The sequence below is a fragment of the Microcebus murinus genome, chromosome 16 (assembly GCF_040939455.1).
Source record: "Microcebus murinus isolate Inina chromosome 16, M.murinus_Inina_mat1.0, whole genome shotgun sequence".
In the NCBI taxonomy this organism is placed as follows: Eukaryota; Metazoa; Chordata; class Mammalia; order Primates; family Cheirogaleidae; genus Microcebus; species Microcebus murinus.
The window spans coordinates 40,443,494-40,467,379 of NC_134119.1; the positions used below are offsets into that span (position 1 = coordinate 40,443,494).

The 23,886-nt window shown below is 50.2% G+C and overlaps 1 protein-coding gene and 1 pseudogene across 1 annotated transcript; one reads left to right on the top strand and one right to left on the bottom strand.

Annotated features, from left to right (window-relative positions):
- The first annotated feature begins 69 nt into the window (after positions 1-69).
- PABPC1L (poly(A) binding protein cytoplasmic 1 like) lies at positions 70-23,588 on the top strand. The gene is made up of 14 exons (XM_076011149.1): positions 70-1,708; positions 3,590-3,783; positions 7,347-7,462; positions 8,807-8,946; positions 9,110-9,204; positions 10,467-10,604; positions 12,614-12,709; positions 16,484-16,753; positions 17,595-17,685; positions 18,306-18,434; positions 20,342-20,448; positions 21,630-21,723; positions 22,956-23,086; positions 23,526-23,588. The coding sequence occupies exons 1-14, from the start codon at positions 1,516-1,518 to the stop codon at positions 23,580-23,582; spliced, it is 1,851 nt and encodes a 616-aa protein (XP_075867264.1). The 5' UTR covers positions 70-1,515; the 3' UTR covers positions 23,583-23,588.
- On the bottom strand, positions 4,717-5,253 carry LOC105879981 (ribosomal protein uL24-like pseudogene; annotated as a pseudogene).
- Positions 23,589-23,886: the final 298 nt, after the last annotated feature.

The following is a 23,886-nucleotide window of genomic DNA, read 5'->3' on the forward strand; positions in this document are numbered from 1 at the left end:
CACCATCTCTCACTATTCTGATCACACTTATTTTTGGCTCTCTCTTTAACAATAGGCAAACAACTTTATTTCATCCTTTACAAACAGAGGTCAAGGTGCGGGAAGGGGAAGACATTATCATTAATTAGATAGCTACGTTCCATCCATCACTTGATGCCTGTACACCTTCTGCAACAAACCATCCAGGTGTTAGATCGTCTCTTGTGGCTTCTAAGATTTGGTGTGGACAGTTATTTTACCTTGTATTCAAGCCTCCCTCACTTTTTAACCTTGAGATATAACCAAGCCAGTGATGGTTATAGTGATCTCTGTCATCCGCCCTAACACTTTCTGACAGCCTGCAGCAATGTTTGGTCATGGGATTTACCCTCTTCTGAAAACTACTTCTGAAACACTACCATAAGGAGAGGAAAAAAAGTGAGGATAAGGGTCTTTTTTGAACCCCAAATTATAGTTGGTTGGTGCTTCCTTGCTGTGTGGCTGGACGTTCAGACCAGCTCCTGCCTGGTTTGGGAGCTGTTCCACCTGTCAAAGCCATGTCCAGCCGGTGGTAGCCCACCTGCTTCTTGCACCAGGGAAACCACGAGAGTCCCTACGAAAGGCAGAGTGTAGTATTGATCCACAGTGGATTAGGTTTTTTGGTTTTGGGTTTTTAATGACCCTATGCCACAGATAGATTGAGGCTGCAAGCTCAAATTGACAGTCTTGATGCTCAGTTTGGGGTCACCTGGGTCTGTGCTGCTCTTAGGTCCCTACTGCTCCCATATAGGCTGGGTCACAAGGAACTCCATGAACCTTTCTGGTGGAATAGCTTAGTCAATTGACAGGTCTTGACAATTTGTAAGAGCCAGTGTCAAGGAAGACTTCAGTGGTCTTGAATTCTCATGGAGCCCTCTGTCCCAAGTCACAAATCCATTTCCATCTTCGTGCAGAAGAGTTGGACTGGATCAGGGTTTTTCGGAAAAAAATCTCAACACAAACTTTGAAACAGGGCGTCCGGTTCGGAGTTCTCCCATTTGTATGTGAAATGCACAAAAAGCAAGGTCTCTTTTAATCCTTGCTGAGAGGTAGTCGTTTCCATTTTACCGAAAGAGTAAATGAGTCCAGAAAGGCAATGACCTACTCTGGAATTAGAACCCAATTTGCGGTCCCACTGCTGGGAGTTCTCAGCTCCACCCACTTCTCTGCAGCCCTACTCTAGGCCAAATCAAGGGCTTTTCTCCGCCTCTCAGGGCGGGGTCAGAGATGCCCCCACCTGTGGCTTCTAGATCACTTTGGGCCCAGGTGGGGTGTAGGCTCAGGAAGGGTCCCGGGGCGGGGCCCCCGAGCGCGCCCACAATTGGCGCGCTGGGCCGCGTGCGCGGTAAAGGGAAGGGGCCGACCGACGCTGGGGAGCGAGAGCCCCGGAGCTGTCCTGTGCGCCCGCAGCTTCCGAGGCTCCCGCCTGGGTGAGCGCGGGCAGCTCGGTGACCCGGCCCCTCGTTTCCCCCAGCAGTCCCCAGCCCCTTGCCCACCATGAACGCCAGCAGCTCGGGCTACCCCCTCGCCTCGCTCTACGTGGGCGATCTGCACCCCGACGTGACCGAGGCCATGCTCTATGAGAAGTTCTCGCCTGCAGGCCCCATCCTGTCCATCCGCGTGTGCCGCGACGTGGCCACCCGGCGCTCGCTGGGGTACGCCTACATCAACTTCCAGCAGCCCGCCGACGGTGAGCCCCGGGGGAGCGGGAGCTGGACGGGACGACCGACGACGGACAGACTGACAGCAAGCAGAGAGACAAGCGGGACAGCACCCGGGACAAGGCCGCCCGCGCTTTCATCTAACATTTCACAGCCAGGGAAACTGAGGCCCAAAGATTCAGGGCGTTGGCAGGGGCCGGTCTCTGGGATGGGAATTGGCCATTGCTGTGCAGCTTGCTGGTATTGCTCCACTTCACAGAGGAGAGAGATTAAGGCCGAGTGAAAACAGCGAAGGGCTTTCGGGCTTTCGGGTCGGGCAGGCCTGGGATAGAAACATAGCAGCTGTGTTTGGGCGAGTTATGCAACCATTCTGAGCTTCAGATGCCTGTCTGGAAAATGGGCGTCTTGCCTGCCTTATAGAGTGTTTGTGAGGATAAGAGATTCGAAGCACCTGGTGAGAAGCCAAGAGAGCTGGGCCTGGGTCTCCCTGGGCAGGGTGACATGAGACCCACACCTGGTGCCTCCACCTCTGTGCCCTGAAAAGTGGCCGCCCTCATTTTCTCACAGCTGATAGGATTGATTAGAGCTAGTCAGCTGAGTATGTCTGCACTTCTGTTGAGAGTGGAGAGACTTAAAGATTAGAACAGCAGGTTTTGCTGGGGCTAAGACTTATTCCCCAGTAACATAAAGAATGGAGAACTGATGACTAGGAAGTACTCCTGTTCTATGTGGTACACTGTAGGTGCCTTTAAGTGATCACCTAAGAAAAACAATAGTAGCTGTAAGCTTCTGGTATAAGACTCCAGAAACCTAACCAAAAAGGCCTGCCCCAGCCAAGTCCAAAGAGGGCACCCTTACTCCAGGTCTCCTGGGTGGATGGGGAGGTTCCCTGGGCTGGGGGTTTGCTAGGGGACAGGTTTTTCTGCAGAGCCCTTTCCCCATAGGTGACTGAGCTGGATTCCAGGGTGCCTTCCCCTTGCCCCACCTCCTGCCTCTTCCCATCTTCCAGCCCTGCGAGTGAAGCAGGACCTGATCTTTTTGCCCCACTTCATGATGGGAAAACTAAGCTGCAGAGAGAAGGGCTTTGCCCCTGGGTGTTTATGGGAGGACCCGATGGAGAACCCAGGCTTCCTGAAACTTGCTCCGTGTGTTCCCCGCAGCCCCTCCGTGCCTTTGAGACTAGCAGAGTCCCTAAAGCAGGGGTGCACATTACCCGGGAGGGAATAGGCCATAGGGGTTGCAGAAGGATGGGCATAGGCTGCCGTTTTCAGCACAACTGTTTACTGAACACCTGTTTTGTGTCAGGCACAAAGTACAAACGAGGTCCCTTGCATGCCTCATTTAGCTTTCAATCTGTCTGACAACCCAGAGGTAGGTGGTATATCTCTCTGTGTTAGGTGTGGAAAAATAGGCAACATTATCATCATCCCCACTTTATAGGAAAGGAACAGGCTCAGAGAGGTGATGTTCACTTCCCCCACAGCCAGACTGCTTGGGATTGAATCTCAACTCTGCTCTTCAGCACCTCTGAGCTTAAATTTCCTCAAACTGCTGTCATCCCTGGTTGTAGGGACATTCTTATCTACTCAGTGTGCTTTCGGGGCTAGAATAAATTTGCCTCGGCTACTGACTTTTCACCCGAGTCTCAATTTTCGCATCTGTAAAATGGGCATGGGAATCCATGCTCGTATGGCTACAGTGAGGAGTTGAATGAGATCACAGCTAGAAGGTGGGCGGAGCACCGTGCACACTCATTCTCTCACCTCCTGCCTCCTGAGCCTTCAGGCTTTTATCTCAGGTGGGACTCAGACAATGACTTCCTTTCCCGCCCGCCCCCTCCTCCTAATTAAGCACCTTAGGGTAAAAAAAAATCCCCTTAACTTGCTCCTTCCTCTCCTCCTCCTGTCCAGCGGAGCGGGCACTGGACACGATGAACTTTGAGATGCTCAAAGGCCAGCCCATCCGCATGATGTGGTCCCAGCGAGACCCGGGACTTCGCAAGTCAGGTGTGGGCAACATCTTCATCAAGAACCTGGAGGACTCCATCGACAGCAAGGCTTTATATGACACCTTCTCCACCTTTGGGAACATCCTCTCTTGCAAGGTGGGTGTGCCTCTTTGGGGGAATCAGTGTCAACTGCCTGTCTCGTAGAGGGATGCCAAGTAACACCTCACTTTACAGTTTATAAGGGCCTTTCAGTAAAGCTGCAGGCATAGCAAGCACTTGAATGGTAGCTGTTCTTTCAGTCTGATCTTCCATGAACTATCTCTCAGAGGCTATGTGTTGTGTGGGTCAGCTCTTGCTCTGTGGCCACCCCAAACTTAGTGGCTATCAACAACAACCACGTGGTTAGCTCACAATGCTGCAGTTGGCAATTTGGGCTGAGATCAGCTGGACATTTCTTCTGGTCTTGGCTGGGCTCCCTCTTACGCCCGCCCAAAGCTGGATGGGAGCTCTCGCTGGGCATGGGAGGGAGCGGCTGGCTGTCAGATGGAACATCTTGGCTTTCCTCCCTGTGGTTTTTCATCCTCCGGCAGACTCACCTAGGCCCTTCTCATGGCAAAGGCCGGGTCCCAGAAGACAGAGAGGAAGCTCCCCATGCCTCTTGAGACCTAAACTCAGAACTGGAACACTGTCACTAACACTGCATTGGATTGGCCGAAGCGAGTCACAGGCCTGCCCACATTCAGAATGAGAGGCCAGTAGAAATGATAGGATGAAGGGCATGGCTCAAGGAAGACCATACCTTGGGGCCACCACAGCAATCCATGGACCACGTCTTATTTCTAAGATTTCTCTTATACTAGAATATAAGTTCCACGAGAGAGTAGCGATCCTGTTCTTAGTTGCTGTTGTATCTCAGTACTTAGAATAAGATGTGACACATATTAGGTGCTTCATAAATATTTGAGTATCATCATTTGAAAAGGGCTCTGATTATTTCTTTGACTTTGAGGATGTTGAGGGTCTAAGGCCATCCAGTAGTAGGTCTGTGCTTTGACCAGAGGTCTTAAACCTGGATGTTCTGCCTCTAGATTTTTTTTTTCTTTTTAGCAGTTTTTAATGAAGGTTGTACATAAGACTATTTTATTCTTGCATCTTCTCAAGTGTTTCTTCCTTGTACTTGCCCTTTTCCTTTCCTACTTGGCGAGTTTTTCTTTCCGCTCAAGGATCTTTTTGCGGTCTTTGTCCAGTGTAAGCCTAGTAATAACCACCTTGCTGGGGTGAATGCCCACGTGGACAGTTGTGCCATTGGCCTTTTCCCGCTGCACCTGTTCAATATAGACAACATATTTCTTCCTGTAAACCTGGGCTACTTTACCAATTTGCTGACCCTTATAGTGTCCCCAAACCACCTGAACTTCATCATCCTTTCGGATGGGCATGGATCGAACATTGTATTTCTGTCTCAGCTCTTTGGAAAGAGGGGAAGACATAATCTTCCTGCGAACATGGGAAGGTGCATTGAAATGCCTTTTCCGGTTCTTGCTTCGGTCGGAAGTCACAAAGGGATTGAACTTCATTTTGGCCGCTGCCACTCCGGCGATGGCCGCAAACACGAAGAGCTGTTTCTAGATTTTATGAGGATGGTTACCCTCTATCCTTTGGGGTGTATGCCCTGTCTGGAGAGCACAGGGGGAATTTTGGTGACCACTATGTTAGAACTTTTATTGAGGGCTACTTTTATGCCAGGCACAATCCTTAAGTTCTTAAATAGGACTCACAACCTCCCCGTGAATAAGGGGCTATCTCTGTGGCTCAGAGGAGCAGACTTAAGAAGTGCAGTAATGTGCTAATAATTCTCTGTGGCAGAGAGACAGGGCTGCTCCCTATCTTTGAGAATCAAGAGAAGACAGAGATTCTTAATTGTGTGGTAAGTTCCTACAAAAGTAGTGGCAGATTGATCAAGTACTTTCTATGTGTTAGGTTTTTTCCACACTTGTGTAGTCCTTCAAAGGGACCTAACACATTAAGCATCTAAGTGATAACTATAATAATTAAGAAATTGCTTCTGCTGGCTGACCTTGGACAAGTCACTTATTGACATTTTCTCCCCTGGGACTCAGAGGTTAAGAATTGCTTGGAAGAGTTCTCATGGCAAATGTAACAAGGTAAGTGTGCAATGCTCTTAGCAGGTGCTTGGCCCAGTCAACATGATTAGGTCTGAATGGAAGAGCTAGGGCTTGGGCTGACAGTGGAAGGACCCTGTCTGGGGCTGGAGAGGTAGAAGGGTGCAGGTGAGGCATGGATTTGGAAGCAGTACCTGTGCAGGGCCCACTGGAGAGCCTCAAATGCCAAGTTGATATATAGTTCTGTGGATGGAAGCTACTAGAGAGTAAAGGGACATGGTCAGAATTACATTTTAGAAAGAGCATCCCAGTGGTCAGTGCACAGCTGGGATGGGAGGTGGGGTGGTCACCTATGCAGAAAATGCCATGTAGCTGAGCTGAGGCCGTGGCTGCAGGGAGGAATGGGGCCACGGTGCCCTTGAAACGGGGTCAGGGGTCTTTCTGCACGCTCAACAAGAGGGATGGGAACTATGTGAACTAGAAGGTTTTTCCCTGTTTTTTTTTTTGTTTTGTTTTGTTTTGAGACAGAGTCTCACTTTGTTGCCCAGGCTAGAGTGAGTGCCGTGACGTCAGCCTAGCTCACAGCAACCTCAAACTCCTGGGCTCAAGCGATCCTTCTGTCTCAGCCTCCCGAGTAGCTGGAACTACAGGCATGCACCACCACGCCCGGCTCGTTTTTTCTATATATATTAGTTGGCCAATTAATTTCTTTCTATTTATAGTAGAGACGGGGTCTCGCTCTTGCTCAGGCTGGTTTTGAACTCCTGACCTTGAGCAATCCCCCTGCCGTGGCCTCCCAGAGTGCTAGGATTACAGGAGTGAGCCACCGCACCGGGCCCTTTCCCTGTTCTTAAACTCTGTCCCTCTGTACTAACTTGAGTTGGGAGGGTTATGGAATGGGAACAGGATGTTTGCGCATCTTTTTAAAAATTGAAACAAGTCTATTGTTGAAATAATACATGAATTGGTAAAGTTTAAACAATGTGGACGGGAAGAAAGTGCAAAACAAGGCTCTCTGTCTTCCAGCCCTGGTCCCCAGAAATAATCCTTATTAACAGTTTTGGGTGTGTCTGTTTCAAAGCTTTCAATGTATGCATGCTCACTTTAACCCAAAAGGACTTTTTAATTCACTTAACAATGTAACCGGCAGATAGCTATCAGCCATGTCCTATACCACATTCTCTTCAACTGTGCACGTACGGTAGGCCAGTATGAACGTATTGTAATCTTTTTAACTGGTTTCCCCTTGATGGACACTCAGGTGGCTTCTACTTTGCTATTAGAAACAAGGATGCAAGTGTAGGGGGTTGAATCTCATCCTTTTGCCCATCACCTTAAGGAGACAATTAAAAGCTGACCTGTGGTTTAGATGAAACCTATGTTCATCTGAGGACATTCTTCCTGCTTAGTCTGTTGTCTTAGGCAAGTGGGTGGCTCTCTCTGAGCTTTAGTTTCCCATCTGTAACGTGGGGCCAGTGTGTGGTGTAGGACTGTCCACACAGCAAGCATGCAGGTGCTGGTCATCGTCACCTTGCCATGCTTTTCTTCCTGAGCCCTCTGTCCATGCTTTCCCTGTCCTCTCTCCCCGTGGCCCAGGTGGCGTGTGACGAGCATGGCTCCCGGGGCTTCGGCTTTGTTCATTTTGAGACCCAAGAAGCCGCACAGAACGCCATCAGCACCATGAACGGGATGCTGCTGAACGACCGCAAAGTGTGAGTGCTGGCCCCGCGCGGGGCCCAGGCCGTGGGGACAGAGGCCTGGCGCAGCAGCCAGTCTTCCTCAAAGCTGTGACCTCAGACAAGTTGCTTGATTTCTCAAGGACTCTCTTCCCGCACATAAAAATGGAGCTGAGGATATGCGTAGAGACTTGTTCTGAGTAGTAAAGAGAGTGGTGATTTTGAAATTCTGGAGGGAACAGCTTAATGGCCATGTCATTCATCAACTCAGTGATTTCATCTGTCTTCCAGCCTTCTCGGTATGGCTGTGGATTTTATTTCTTAAACCTCTTATGGTGTTTCATGAGATTTGGGGGTGGAAAGAAAAGTAGGCGTATGCTTAGCCTGCCCTCTTCCTACAGTTAAGCTTGATATCACCCCCACTTCACAGATGGGAACACTGAGATATGGATGCCAGAGAGAATCTGCCACCGGCTGTTCCCCTCCCCACATTTTGATTCTGCCCAGCCCCGTGGTCAGGGCTTGGGAGTGAAGGTGGCTTTGAGCTGGGAGAGGCACTGAGTCATTTGTGTTCAGGGTTTCTGAGGGGAGGGGCCTGCCCACCTGCCCGGCTAATCTGGTGGGCTTTCCCAGTTCTCAGAAAGATGCCTATGTTTGGCTATAATTTATTCAAGTTTACCTTCGCCACTCAGTCTTCTTCAGTTTTTGCTGCCTGCTGCCACTTGTTAGTGCTAAATGTGCTATAGATACCACCAGAATTTTTTATGCTTGTTTTTGTTTTCTTCATCTAGGATATTTTCCTAGATGTGTTTAGCTGAACTTGGAAATTACAGCTTTTAAAATTAATGTTGTATTTAAGTGGTTTCACCCCATTCCCCACCTCCCCCCGTGGTGGCACTGGCATTGACCGTGTCTAATTTGCTTTCCCCTGCTTCTCCAGTACACCCTGTACACGTTAAATAAATAAGCAAAGCCCGGTGACATGGATTTGATCCCCAGTTTTACAGGAATGAACACTGAGGCTCAGAGAGGTTAAATAACTTACCCAGGGTCACACAGCTAGGCAGTTGCAGAGCAAGGGTCCAATCCCTTATCTGTCTGACTGTCAAGTTCATGCTCTTATCTCCTGTACTCTCTCCTGCCTAGTATATAGTAGTTCATTTGTCACAAGAAAGAAGGTTTAGCCTCATGCTGGGGACAAGCTCTGGGACGTCGCATCCTGGCTGTTGGAGGTGGCTGGGCCTTGGGTATACCCTAAGGAGTGCTGCCCGCCCAGCCTCCTGATGGCACGTGGAGGCCTTGGAGAAGGGCAGCAACTGGGCCTGGGTTGGGAACGGGGGTGGCTAATGGCTACAGCTGCCCACCCTGTTGTGTCCACAGTTTTGTTGGCGACTTCAAGTCCCGACGGGAGCGGGAGGTAGAGCTGGGGGCCCGGGCCATGGAGTTCACGAACATCTATGTGAAGAACCTCAAAGCGGATGTGGATGAGCACGGCCTGCAGGAGCTCTTCTCCCAGTTTGGTGGGCGTGTTCCCAAGGGAGGAGGGGGTCACTGTTTCTCCTCTACTCCTCCAGGTCTGGCAGGAGGGGGGACTCTGCTGGGGCTCCCTGAGGACTGGTGGCAAGGGAGGGGACATCTTGGGGTTTCCCCAGCTCAGCTTTGAGCGAGGTTGGTCCTCCCCAGGAAAGACGCTGAGTGTGAAGGTGATGAGGGACAACGGTGGCCACTCCCGCGGCTTTGGCTTTGTCAACTTTGAGAAGCATGAGGAAGCCCAGAAGGTAGGAGCCTCCCCTCAGCTCTGTTCCGGGGAGGGGGCACCGAGCCAGGACCGGGACGAAGGGAGATCAGCTGCGGGCTCTCCCCAGCCTGGGCAGGAGGCTGGGCCCTTCCTGCCTGCCGTGCCAAGGCCAAAGGCTTCGTCCTTCTTTGGTTGCTTCTAAGACCTGAAGTCCACACAACTGAATATTTAGCTGGGAAGCAAAAGTCGTCATTTTATGTAAAGATATTTGTTAGGGAACTGACCACTTGAAAAATCAGTTCCTGGCTGGGCCCGGTGGCTCACACCTGTAATCCTAGCACTCTGGGAGGCCGAGGCGGGTGGATCGCTCGAGGTCAGGAGTTCGAAACCAGCCTGAGCAAGAGTGAGACCCTGTCTCTACTGTAAATAGAAAGAAATTAATTGGCCAACTAAAAATATATAGAAAAAATTAGCCAGGCATGGTGGCACATGCCTGTAGTCCCAGCTACTTGGGAGGCTGAGGCAGGAGGATCGCTTGAGCCCAGGAGTTTGAGGTTGCTGTGAGCTAGGCTGACGCCACGGCACTCACTCTAGCCTGGGCAACAAAGTGAGACTCTGTCTCAAAAAAAAAAGAAAAAAGAAGAAAAGAAAAATCAATTCCCCTTCCAACATTTCTCCTAACACCAGTGTCTGATCCTAACCATTGAGTCAATATATATACTTGAGTCTGACTTCTGATGATTTTTGCAAATTAGTCAATGAAAGGTCAGTCCAGTGTAAATGGATTGCAGAGAGAAGTTGCACATCCTGCAGAAGATGCAGGATTTTATGCAGTGCCACTTAGGATCTAGCAGGCTTAGGCCAGTTAACTGAAGAAAAAAAAATCAACGGGTTAAGACACGAATGTTTCTAAAAGAATGAATTAAAGCCCTCCCAAATGACATACAGCCACTATTTTATTTATTTTTTGAGACAGGGTCTCACTCTATTACCCAGGCTAGCATGCAGTGGTGTCATGATAGCTCACTGTAACCTTGTACTTTTGGGCTCAAGGGATCCTCCTGCCTCAGCCTCCTGAGTAGCTGGGACTACAGGCATGTGGCACCATGCCCGACTAAGTTGTTTTTCTATATATTTTCATATTTTTAAAAAGTGGATGTACTTTAAATGGCCTGTATCCTGGTGCTAATTACTCTCAGTTGGCATGGATGGCCTGGTTTCCAGGTGGCTTCTCTAGGCCAGGGTGAGGGCCAGGGCCACGGCCAGGTGGTTACCAGGCAGCTGTCCCTCCTTGTCCCACAGGCTGTGGTGCACATGAACGGGAAGGAGGTGAGCGGGCAGCTGCTGTACGTGGGCCGGGCCCAGAAGCGGGTGGAGCGGCAGAAGGAGCTGAAGCGCAGGTTCGAGCAGATGAAGCAGGACCGGCTGAAACGTTACCAGGTGAGGTCAGGCCTCCTGGTGGCAGTGGCTGAGAGCGACTGTGTGTGGGGAAGGGGTCCCCGAATGTGAGTCCATTCTCTAGTGACCCTACTTCTGAGTACATGGCTCAGGGTAGGGATCAGATGAGCGTGGGATGGTCTCCACGGCCTGATTCATAACAGTGGAGAGACTGGACACACCCCACCGGCCCAGCCACAGGGGGTTAGTTGGGGTGCTGTGACCTTTTGGTTGGCATAATCCTTCACATGGGATCAGTCAGCATCTCTAACCCCTGCCTGCTCAATGCCAGCTTCCTCCTCCAGTCCTGGACAACCGAAGTGCCCTAAGTATTGCCAAATGCCCCTAGAGGAAGTCTTATGCCTGGCTGAAATAATTAGGCCAAATATGTTACATTCAAAAGTTAGGTGGCCGGGCGCGGTGGCTCACGCCTGTAATCCTAGCTCTCTGGGAGGCCGAGGCGGGCGGATTGCTCGAGGTCAGGAGTTCGAAACCAGCCTGAGCAAGAGCGAGACCCCGTCTCTACTATAAATAGAAAGAAATTAATTGGCCAACTAATATATATAGAAAAAATTAGCCGGGCATGGTGGCACATGCCTGTAGTCCCAGCTACTTGGGAGGCTGAGGCAGGAGGATCGCTTGAGCCCAGGAGTTTGAGGTTGCTGTGAGCTAGGCTGACGCCACGGCACTCACTCTAGCCTGGGCAACAAAAGTGAGACTCTGTCTCAAAAAAAAAAAAAAAAAAGAGTTGGAATGTCGTGCAGCCATTAAAATTAAGTTAATACAGTTAATTAAAATATATATCATAGATTAGTACAATCTGAACCTCTCTGGGAAATGAACACCTCTAAAACTTTTAGTAAAAGTTCTAGATCCTATGTTGAAACCTAATCACTAATGGGATAGAAAAACAATTAAAAACATTAAATAAAGAAAAATTAAAATAATGTTAAAATTTTAAATTAAAAAGTTATAGATTCCTTCTGCAGAAGGGTATAAATATACAGAGTCTCACACACACACACACACACACAGGGTTCTTAATGAGGGGCAGTTTTGTCCCCAGGGGGAAATTTGGCACCATCTGGGATTTTCGGTGGTCGTACTTGGGTGACAGGGTGCCACTGGCATCTGCTGGGTGGAGGCCAGGGGTGCTGCCAACACCCTACAGTGCACAGGACAACCCCACAGCAAAGACCTACTGGGTACCAAGTGTCACTGGTGCTGAGGTTGAGAACCTCGTTGCACACCCCGCCCCCAGTTGTGCATGTACGTTTTCAGGGGTTTATAGACTTCCAGCACAAAGTACTCATCACGTAATCTAATCTGTGAGAGGCGGATGTTACACTGTGTAACTGCGTGGTCTCCATTCCACTGTGGTTCACACGCCTCTGTGCTTGGGAGGTCTGGAAGGAGGAAGTCAGCGGAGACAGCTGTCATTCAAGAGTGAGGAGCACAGACTGAAGTGAGACTGCATGGGTCCTGTCCTGTCCTTGCTTCTGTTTTGTCATCTGTAAAGCGGGCATAAACATTTCCTCCTTGCAGGGTTGTGGTGAGGATTCAAAATTAAAATGTGTGAAAGAGCTTAGAGTGGCGCCTGGCACCAGCATGGGTGCTGTGTCTGGGGTTCCTCAGCTGGTAGGCGTGCGGGGCAGCTGTCACCTGTACTTGGGGTCTGGCCCGGGGCCCAGCCCGCGAGGAGCTCTGCCTCCTGCTGCTCCATGCCGGCAGTCTGGAAAGCTATCTTGGGGCTGGCCCTGTGCCTCAGGGTCCCCTCTATGAAAAGGGGAGAGGCTGGGACCAGGGCAGGTGTATGAGGACGGCGGGGGACTTAGGGATGGTGGGGGCTGTGGCTGCCTGGTGATGGGCGGGCAAGTGACTGGGGTACACAGGTGCTGTGGGAAATGGGAGCGGAAGGCTGGGCTAGCAGGACTCCCAGTGCCACTCGGTCCCCCTGCTCTCCTCAGGGGCTTGGCAGGAGGGCCACATCTAGCAGTGTCCCTTCCTTCCAGGGCGTGAACCTGTACGTGAAGAACCTGGATGACTCCATCGATGATGAGAAACTGAGGAAAGAGTTCTCTCCCTATGGAGTGATTACCAGTGCGAAGGTGAGGGCTGGGGACATCTCCAGAGGAACAGCCTTCCCTCTCACCACCCTCTGCACCCACCATCTTCTTACTGCACGGCTTCCTGGGAGTTTGTGCTGAGCTGCCCCTTTGGGGCCTCCGACCCCATAGGAGCTTGCGGTCCACCTGCAGCCTTGCCTGGCCTGGAAGGGAGAGGCTAGAAATACAGTCCCAGTCACACAGCTAGACTTGTTGGGGTTCACTGTAATCTTGGTTCAGTCTACAAGCATTTATTGAGTGCCCACGGTATGCCAGATTCCAGAAATCCAGGTCTCCATTGACTATTGTTGTCTGCCCTTCTGGGCCTCAGATTTCCCATCTAGAAAACGAGAGGGTTGGGCTGTATCACTCTTCATTCATTGTTCTCCATTTATTGAGCACCTACTGTGTGCCCAGCCCTGTTAGGCACCTGAGATGTGACAATTGGCCCATCTACTCAGTAGCTCTGTGACCTTGAGCAGGTGTCTTAACTCCTGAGCCTCATCCATAGGATGGGGGTATTGGGCGCCCTGGGTGGTCCTAGGCCTTGGCTTCTCCTTTGACTCCCCTGGCCAGTTCTTAAGTAGATGCCTGGGGCAGGCGTTGAAAGTAGATCTCTAGGGGTAGGGCTTGGACCTTTTGTTTTTATAAGATCCCAGTTGATTTTGAGATGACTCAATGTTTGTTCATTCCGTATGGGGCTGGGGACCCTTGTGGGTGACAAGATGATTGGGCTCTGAGGAAGTGGTCTAGGAATTCTTTTGCCTGTTGAGTCCAATTTTAAGTATCCTTCAGGGAACCTGGTGTTTGGGGCAGGGTGGGAAATAAATGTTCTAAGGCTTTTTGGGTTTAGGTCTTTTTGAAAAATGTGACAGAAAGCTGTGAGACATGTATATTAGGCATCAGTAAATTTGATTAAACACTATAAAAACCTGCGGGCCTTTTGCCCAGAACATGCATACACACTTGTATGGCAATATGGTTGAAAGCTGGGATTTTAAAGTTCATCAGACCCAGATGTACATCCCAGTCCTACCATTACATAGCGCAGAGCCTGAGGCAAGTGTTTATCTTCCTGTAAAATAGGAGTGACATTAGCCACCTCTAGAGATGTCCTGAGAACAATTAGAGAGGCTGTTTAATAGGCCAGTTTATAAAATGGGGATTTTAAAATATTTTTTATCCATAAAATTTACATATTTTCTGTTTTATATAAAATAGTGATTATGAAAATTAAATGAGCTAATGTATATAAATACACCACTACCAAGTTCATAGTAAGCTCTGCATAAATGTTAGCTTTACTAATTTTATTATTAACTACCTACTAACAGAAGTTCCCAACAGGCTGGGTGCAGTGGCTTACACCTGTAATCCTAGCACTCTGGGAGGCCGAGGCAGGAGGATCACTTGAGGTCAGGAGTTAGAGACCAGCCTGAGCAAGAGCCAGACTCTGTTTCTACTAAAAACAGAGAAAATTAGCCAAGCGTGGTGGTGTGTGCCTGTAGTCCCAGCAACTCGGGAGGCTGAGCCAGGAGGATCCCTTGAGCCCAGGATATGGAGGTTGCTGTGAGCCTCTCTAGCCCAGGCAACAGAGTGAGACACTGTCTCCAAAAAAAAAAAAAAAGTTCTTAACAATGATTCTGTGTTAGGACTCCTTTGGCTATCTAGTAAAGCCCATGAACCCCTTCTAAGAATATTTTTAAATGCATAAAATAAAATTCATGGGATTATAAAAGCAATTATATTGAAATATAGTGATCAGAATACTAAAGCCGTATGTGCTTCTTTATTAACATAGTAAACCTTAAGATCTAGCAAAATAGCAATTAGCATAAATATTTTTGAGATTAGTAATAAGGTAATATGACAATATTTGATATCTTTTTCATGATAAAGTCACAGGTACAACTACTACTACTATGATTTTTTTTTTTTTTTGCCCATATTCATAATAGGAAGACGTGCTAATTTGAAAATAAAGATGTCACGGCCGGGCGCGGTGGCTCACGCCTGTAATCCTAGCTCTCTGGGAGGCCGAGGCGGGCGGATTGCTCAAGGTCAGGAGTTCGAAACCAACCTGAGCAAGAGCGAGACCCTGTCTCTACTATAAATAGAAAGAAATTAATTGGCCAACTAATATATACAAAAAATTAGCCGGGCATGGTGGCGAATGCCTGTAGTCCCAGCTACTTGGGAGGCTGAGGCAGGAGGATTGCTTGAGCCAGGAGTTTGAGGTTGCTGTGAGCTAGGCTGACGCCACAGCACTCACTCTAGCCTGGGCAACAAAGCGAGACTCTGTCTCAAAAAAAAAAAAAAAAAAAAAAAAAAAAAGATGTCACTTATTCCCCTTCCAAGTTCACAGACCCCCTGAACTATATTCATGACCTCCCTGAGAGGCATCCATGGACTATCAGGTTAAGACCTCCCTCCTAAACTAGCAGGATGCGGTCACAAAATCACTGATTTACAGTATGAGCTCTAACAGGGCAGGTTTTAAAGATAGCTCTAGTCCTTCAGAGTGAGTAAGCCAGGCCAGTGTCTTGACCCTAAAAAAGGTTAACAACCCTAAATGCAATGTGGATTGGGTCCTGGAGAAGAAAAAGAATATTAGTGGAAAAAACTGAAATCCCAATGAAGTCTGCAGTTCAGTTAATAGCACTGTAGTCAATAGGAGCTAATACTATAATAAACAGCATTGCACCAGTGTTAATGTTGTAGTTTTGACAAATGTACTGTGTTAACATTAAGAGAAGTTGGATGAAAGATATCTAGCAACTCTCTGTACTGTTTTTGTAACTTTTTTGTAAATCTGAAGTTATTCCAAAGTAAAAAAAGGTTATTTTAGTAAAGAGGCTAAGAACCTCTTCCCCAAACACCTGAAGAACTTGGCTGGGTACCTTGCAGAGGAAGCAGAGGTTTACCAGAACACTTGTTGGGTTGAGTCCTGGCTGATGTATTGTCACCAAAAGTTCAGTACTTGTCCCTGAGGCTGAATCTGTGAGAACAAAAAATGAGGACAAGTGGTTTGAGGAAAAGGAAAGAAGTTTATTAATTTGCCTGCGAATGAGGAAGGTGGTAGACTAGCGTCTCAGAGACCACCATCCTGTCTCTAAGCAGAAAAACAGAGCATTTTAAAAGGAGGGTTTTCCACAGTAGGGCTCAGGTCTCCGTGACTGTGACTGGTGTCATATGTCCTGGCTTCGGGCTATTGTTGTTTAGCTATAATTGGTGGATTCGGTTGACCTTATCTCCCATGATCTTATGACCCTTAGACAGTTCTGTTGAACCATCCCCTGTGGTTTAAGATACTAGAAAACAAACAGCAAAGAACATTTTTCTGCTCCTTTGATTCCTGGCCTCGGGAAGGAATGCACGTTTTAATTCCCAAAAAGGGGGAATGGAAGGGGTTAAAGAGACAACCCATAAAACATTCCATTGCCCTTTTTAAGACCTCTACCTCCATGACAGTATGAGCCCCTGGCTGGGTGACCATGGGCAAGTCACTCTCTCGAATCTCCCTTACTCGCCTATAAAGTGGGGGTCGCGGTCCGGCTGGTCTCAGGAGGCTGTGCGTGTGCGGTGTGGAGGCACGCCGAGTATCTGGCCCGCAGCAGGCCTCAGTAAACACGGGTGGCGGGCCATCCCTCCGTCACAGGCTTCCCCCGGGCCTGCTCTCAGCGCTGGGCCGGGGCCCCATGGGGGAGGGGAGCCCAGCTTCAGGAGTCTTCCTTCCCCACCCCCAGCAGCTTTTTTTTTTTTTTGTCTTGCTTTTAGGTGATGACAGAGGGTGGCCACAGCAGGGGGTTTGGCTTTGTGTGTTTTTCCTCTCCAGAAGAGGCGACAAAGGCTGTGACAGAGATGAACGGGCGCATCGTGGGCACCAAGCCACTATACGTGGCGCTGGCCCAGCGCAAGGAGGAGCGGAAGGCCATCTTGACCAACCAGTACATGCAGCGCCTGTCCACCATGCGGGCCCTGGGCAGCCCCTTCTTGGGGTCCTCCTTCCAGCAGCCCACCACCTACTTCCTGCCCGCCGTGCCCCAGGTGACGGCCTGCCCCCAGCTCCCCGCACATTCGCTCGCTGACCGCAGGTAGAGCAGGAAGACTAGAGCTTTACAAGGCAAATGGAGGTTCCCCGCTCGCTGGGCCACTCGCTGGGCAACTCACTGGGCGACTCGCTAGGTGACTCGCTGGGCAACTCACCGGGCAGGCCGGTTCACTGCTGAGCTCTTAGTTTCCCCATCTGCAGAAGAGGGCTGTAGTGTTGCTGTCAAACAGCATCTCCCAGTCCGAGAGTTTCGTGAATACTGTGCTGAAAAAGACTTTTGATGGTCAAATAAGTTTGGGAAATGTTGCATTCAACAAAAAACCCCTCAATTTCTTTACTGTATACATTATTGTACCCTAATATGCCCATATCTATTATGGCATAGAGTATATAGCATTTCCCTGACTTCGATGGTCATTTTTTAATCCGATGCCTGTCAACATCTGCCCTGGACGTTAGTGTCCTGAGGAGCATGGCTAGGAAAAGACCTCATGGGACTTAGAGGGAATAGAAAGATGTAAGCCAGAGAAGGCCACCAGGAAGGGAACATTTTCTCCTTTTAGCAGTTGCTTAAGCAGCCACAAGTTGGAGTAAGATGTCACTTTTTTCATCCAGGGGCTAACTCTGATGAGGAGGAGAGATTGAAATCTGAGATCTTGGGGCCAGTAGACATCCTGAGATGGGAGGAAGGAGCTTTCGTTCCAGCTTTGGGGATCTTTACTAACCAGTCCCCTACAGGGGACAGTGGCGTTCTTGCAACAGTGTCATTGAGGAGGTGTAGCTTCTCACCTATCCTGCTGCAAAGCCCTTCATTCCAGGTCCTCTTCTTCCATGTAGCCTCCAGCGCAGGCTGCGTACTATGGCTCCAGCCCTGCGCCACCCCCACAGCCTGCCCCCAGGTGGACGGCCCAGCCACCTAGACCTTCATGTGAGTGACCCAGTCCCTTCTACCCTCCGCCTAGCCTGTGGGTGTGGGCCCCATTAGGCAGTGATAATGTAGGGGTCGGGCCTGGCTCTGCCACTTGCCAGGGGTAACGTCACCTCTTGGCCTCAGTTTCCCCTTCTGAGCAAGGGGATCGAGATGTGTCATAAAGCACCAAGCACAGAGGCAAGCCTGGGAAAGACACGCAATGTAGCCAATGTAAGTGTCTCCAGAGATTTCTCTGATTTGGGGCTCTGAGAAGTCTTGCAAAGCTGAGAAAATTAAATTCCTCTGGCTATATTGTTGAGGAGTGGCCCTGCTCTGTAAGAGTGAAGTTCACACTCACTTGAAACTGTCTTGGGGTATGAAGGTGTATGATCATGGTGCTTATGCATCCTGGGGCTCCTTGGGTAGACACGAGTTGGCTTTGTGATTGCGGATTTCCACACCCCCGCCCCAGAGGTCTGGGTCTAGGTGAATTCACTCATCTTTCTGCTGTGAATTTTCTGATTCCCCTCCCCATGCTCTTGCTGGCCCTGGAATCTCCAGGGCACAATGTGCCTCTCTGATCATCCCCCACTTCTGCCCGCTCAACCTTTGTCTCTCCATGGTATCAGCATCACAAGCTGCCTACCCTCCCGCCACCTCGATGGTCCGGACACCAGGCATCCCTCGGCGTCCCCTGGCCCACATCGGCAGTGTCAGGCAGGCCTCCACCCAGGTGCCACGCCCAGTACCCCACACCCAAAGAGTGGGTGAGTGTGGGCAGGGCCCAGGGGAGTGGGGGTGGGTGGGTTAGGGCTTGGTGCTGGGGTTGGCGCTGCAAGGGAGTCGGGACAGCCTCCATGGCGACCTTGCCATATGCCCGCTTGGTGAGCAAGGCTGATTTTAAGAGACCAGATGTGGCGTGGTAGTTAGCTTGGCCTCCAGTTCCTGGGACCAACTCCTCTGTGGCCCTTGCTGACTACTGTATCTGATGGCCTAATCTTTAAAAGAGGGATAAAAAGAATACCCCCATTTGCTTGTGAGGATTAATGGGATCTCACACACACACACTGGGCTTAGCACTGAACCTGAATCTCAGGGCAAGATACTGCAGTGGCTGTGCCCGAGGGTGTATGTAGATTTTGGCTATAAGGCAAGTACATCTGTTCCTTCATTCAGCAAATGTTCTCAGGTGCTGGCCCACGCTCAGGGGATTCTGCATGAACGAGCCACACTCAATCCCTGGCCTTAGGTTGCTGCCAGGCCCTGACACTCCTGCTTCTTTTCTTTCTTTTTTTTTTTTTAATTGCGGTAAAATACATATAACATAAAATTGACCCCCTTAACCATTTTTAAGTGTCTAGGTCAGTGGTGTTAAGTGCATTTACACTGTTGTGCAACCATCACCACCGTTCATCTCTGGAACTCTATGCATTTTGCAAAACTGAAATTCTCTAGCTGTTAAACCCTAACTCTTCACTTTCCCTCCCCCAGCCCCAGGCAGCCGCCAGTCTGCTTTCTGTCTCTGTGAATTTGACCCTTCTAGTACCTCATATAAGTGGAATCATATAGTATCTGCCCTTTTGTGACTGGCTACATTTCACTTAGCATGTCCTCAAAATACATCTATGTGATAGCATGTGTCCAAATCTCCTTCCTTTTTAAAGCTAAATAATATTCCACTGTATGACTACATTTTGTTTATCCGTTCATTCATCTGTTGGTGGACACCTTGGTTGCTTCCACCTGTTGGATATTTTGAATAATGCTGCTATAAAATTTTGTGTACAAATACCATTTTGAGACCCTGCTTTCAATCCTTTTGAGTATATACCCAGAAGTAGACTTGCTGGATGGTATGGTAATTCTGTTTAATTTTTTGAGGAACCCCTACACTGTTTTCCATAGGGGCTGCACCATTTTACATTTCTACCAACAGTGCACAACTGTCCCAATTTCTTTTTTTTTTTTCTGAGAGTCTTGCTTTGTTGCCCAGGCTAGAGTGAGTGCCGTGGCATCAGCCTAGCTCACAGCAACCTCAATCTCCTGTGCTCAAGCAATCCTCCTGCCTCAGCCTCCTGAGTAGCTGGGACTACAGGCATGCGCCACCATGTCCAGCTAATTTTTTTCTATATATATTAGTTGGCCAATTAATTTCTTTCTATTTATAGTAGAGATGGGGTCTCGCTCTTGCTCAGGCTGGTTTTGAACTTCTGACCTGGAGCAATCCGCCCGCCTCGGCCTCCCAGAGTGCTAGGATTACAGGCGTGAGCCACCGCGTCCACCCCCAATTTCTTTTCTTTTTATGTTTTTGAGACAGGGTCTCACTCTGTTGCCCGGGTTAGAGTGCAAGTGGCATCATAGCTCACTGCAACTTCAAACTCCGGGACTCAATTTATCCTCTTGTCCCAGCCTCGCAAGTAGTTGGGACTATAGTCACATACTACCGTGCCTGGCTAATTTTATTTGTAGAGATGAGGTCTCGCTATGTTGCTTAGGCTGGCCTCAAACTCCTGGCCTTGAGGGATCCTCCCACCTTGGCCTCCCAAAGTGCTAGGACTATAGGCATGGGCCCCAGCTTCTTTGCATTCTTGCTAACGTTTGTTATTTTCTGTTTTGTTTTTTGATTGTAGCTATATGAACCTTCCTTTTTTTTTTTTTTTTTTTTTTTTCCTAGCCAATATTGGTACCCAGACCACAGGACCCAGTGGGGCAGGATGCTTTACGCCAGGCCGGCCTCCCCCAACATACAAATGTTCTTCGGCAACACACAACGCCCCTCGGGTAAGGCTGAGCGAAGTCTGGGCTCCAGAAGGTCCGGCTCAGAACCTTGGCTACAGTGTTGGGCCTGGGTTTGCTTTATTTTCTTGGCTCATAAAGTTTCATTTATTCATATGTGTAACCAATAAGAGATCACCCTTACTGACTGACAGAAGGGGAAATAAGGCCAGGGTCACGTTTGTTTATTAATTACAATTCACTTTGCTCGAGTTATTACCAAGATTAATTTGGATTTCAATAGTATTTGTGTTAAGCAACAAGAAAAGGTATTCTCGCCGGGCGCGGTGGCTCACGCCTGTAATCCTAGCACTCTGGGAGGCTGAGGCGGGCGGATTGCTCGAGGTCAGGAGTTCGAAACCAGCCTGAGCAAGAGCGAGACCCCGTCTCTACTATAAATAGAAATAAATTAATTGGCCAACTAATATATATATAAAATTAGCCGGGCATGGTGGCGCATGCCTGTAGTCCCAGCTACTTGGGAGGCTGAGGCAGCAGGATTGCTTGAGCCAGGAGTTTGAGGTTGCTGTGAGCTAGGCTGACGCCACGGCACTCACTCTAGCCTGGGCAACAAGCGAGACTCTGTCTCAAAAAAAAAAAAAAAAAAAAAAAAAAAGAAAAGGTATTCTAAAAATATGTAGAGCACTGAAGGGATAAGATTAATCCTCATAACCTAACTGAAAATACTATAATTAAATGAAAGGCTGTGTATTTATCTCCCTGCCCCCAAAAAAGTCTGAAATTCATGATTATCACATCCGGTCCGGAATGTTTAAATGTGTCTACTTTGATCTATTCCTTGGAAAATGAACAAAGAATAGTCTTTAAACAGCAAAACACTTTTAAGGTTACCAAGATGTGAAAGGGTCAGAGAGTGCTGAGGATGTGTCGGTGGGTAGAGCTACCTGATGACAGTTCTTTGTTTGGCGCCACGTGATTTGTATAACGCATGGCTTTCATTTGGCGACGGCCGTCATGGGCCTTAACAGGTCCACGGCGCCACAGAAAACTTCCACGTTAGAGCATCATACTGTCTCCTAACCCTCCGTGCCCTTGTTAGGGTCCCTCTGCCACCTGGTCATCCAGACCTTGCCCCTGCTCGCCTCTTCCAGAGCCCTGCCGGCCTCGCGTTCGCCTGACAGGGTAAGTGTTTCACGGCCTTGCCCCCCGTCCCTGGCACTGTGCAGGTCCAGGAGCCCGCGGTGCACGTCCCCGGACAGGAGCCCCTGACCGCGTCCATGCTGGCTGCGGCGTCCCCGAACGAGCAAAAGCAGATGATTGGTGAGTGGCTGCTGCTCCTGCCCCGGGGCAAGAAGAAGGGGGCCGGGAGCTGGCTCCCACGCTGGGAAACGCCCTGCCTGGAGGACAGACGAGAGGGCGAGGTCCAGCTTTGTCGCTGGCCAGCCTGCTGGCTGGCCCTGCTCGGGCTGCCCCTTACTCTCCAGGTCCCTGTGCTCTTGCTTTAAAACGCTGGTCAGACTGGATGGTCCCAACGTTTGTTCCCGCTCTGCTGTCCTGTGACTCTGACTTAGAGTGGGCGACACCCAGACATGGGGAGATCAGGGCTAGGAGGACTGTGGGTAGGGTCTCGGGCTTCTGTGGGGAAATGGCCGGAAAGTGGGGGTTGCCGTTCCTCACAACCCTCCTGAACGAGCCCCGGTGCCCGCTGCAGGGAGGCGGGGATGCGAGCGAGCACAGTGGGTGAGCCCATGTTGCTCCCCACTAGACTCGGGGTTCCTCGTGCAATTCATCTCCCTCCGAGTGTCTGGGACAGGCACCTGCTGAAAGAATTACCACTAATTTTTATATGATCAAGCTTGTTCCTGGTTGGCAGGTTCTTCATGGCCACCAAGATCTCTAGACCCTTTGCTGAAGGCCCCCATTGCCACCACCCCATTGTTTCCTCAGCTCACTTAGGGTTTCGCCACTTTACCACATCCCAGAGACATTTTAAAGGAGCTTAATGACGGTAGAAGGCTTTGTTAGCAGTTCCCTGCACCCATCTTCACTTTCCTCAGGGAAGACCCCTTCCACCTCCCGCCTTAAGGCACCCTAGCCTGGCTGGGGCCCCCACCCATTGCCGACCACCACCCTGGGCCCTGTCACTAGGGATATCTGATGGTGGAAAGTGAATTCATCCTAAGCATTTTTCTCCTCACCTTGACCCCCAAAGTCTCACGTTGAGCATCATCATATCCTGTCTAGAATGTCATCGTGTAGACTACTTCACGCTATTTCTTGCAAAATGAACGTGAGTAGTCTTTAAACAGCAGCCAGCTTTGTGTCAGAACCCACCCTGCACAGCGCTGCACACAGAATGTCAAACTCGATTCTGAAATTGTCTCCCGCGGTGGGATTTGCTGAGCCAACCTTGCGGTGGGGGAAAGCGGCTGCCAGTAAGGTTCAGCACACAGTTCCGGGACAAGAACCCGTTTGCCCTCCCTGCTCCACGCCTGGGACGCTGGGGTATGAGCCGGGCGTGTGCATTGGCCATTGGAGGGTGTTCTCCACAGGGGAGCGCCTCTACCACCTTATCCATGACGTCCACGCGCAGCTGGCCGGCAAGATCACGGGCATGCTGCTGGAGATTGACAACTCGGAGCTGTTGCTCATGCTGGAGTCCCCAGAGTCCCTCCATGCCAAGGTAGGCCAGAGCCTGGGCGGGAGGAGAGCTAAGGACAGGGTGTCCCAGGCGAGCTCCTGGGCAGCCGTTTGGCCAGATAAAGTTTGCCTTCTTGCTGGTACATGACGGCCTTTGCATCCTGGCGTGGGAGAGGGCCCTCACTGAGGCTTCGCTGCTTCCAGCTAATTCTGTGTGGCCCCGGAGGCAAGGTTCTGGTGCAAGGAGGTGCGTTCTGCCTCAGTAGAGGGTCAAGGTTTTTCCAGCCGTCCAGCAGTGAACCTGTCTCCGAGGTGACTGCGGGGCGTGGCATCTCGCCAGCGGGAGGGCTCTGCAGAGGTGCCGTGGATGACGGAGGATCCTGGGACCCAGCATGCTGAGGCGGGGGGTTGGGGGGGTTGTCCAGGCTCTTCTGGGACCTGCTGGGCCGCTATACTAAGTCCCTCCCACTTGCGTCCCCCAGGTGGAAGAGGCAGTGGCTGTGCTGCAGGCGCACCAGGCCATGGAGGCCCTGCACTGAACACAGGCAGGTGGGAGGGTGGGGGTGGGGGGACTGGCGAGAGCAGCGGAGGAGCCCGGGAGAGGCTGGGAGAACTGGGCGGGAACTGGCTGCTGCAAACTCACTGAGAACCGTGCTGTGTCGCTGGCCTCCTCTAAAGAGCCAAGGAGTTTGGGGAGAGCCATTAGAATCACAGGAGGTGGCTGGCTGTGTGACCCGGTGGGTGCTGATCACAGCGCAGAGGGCCGGGGTGCTCTCCTGCCAGCTGCCCCGCCTGCCCACACGCTGGGCTGGGCTCTCCCTGGGCACTGCTGCTCCATTCGCT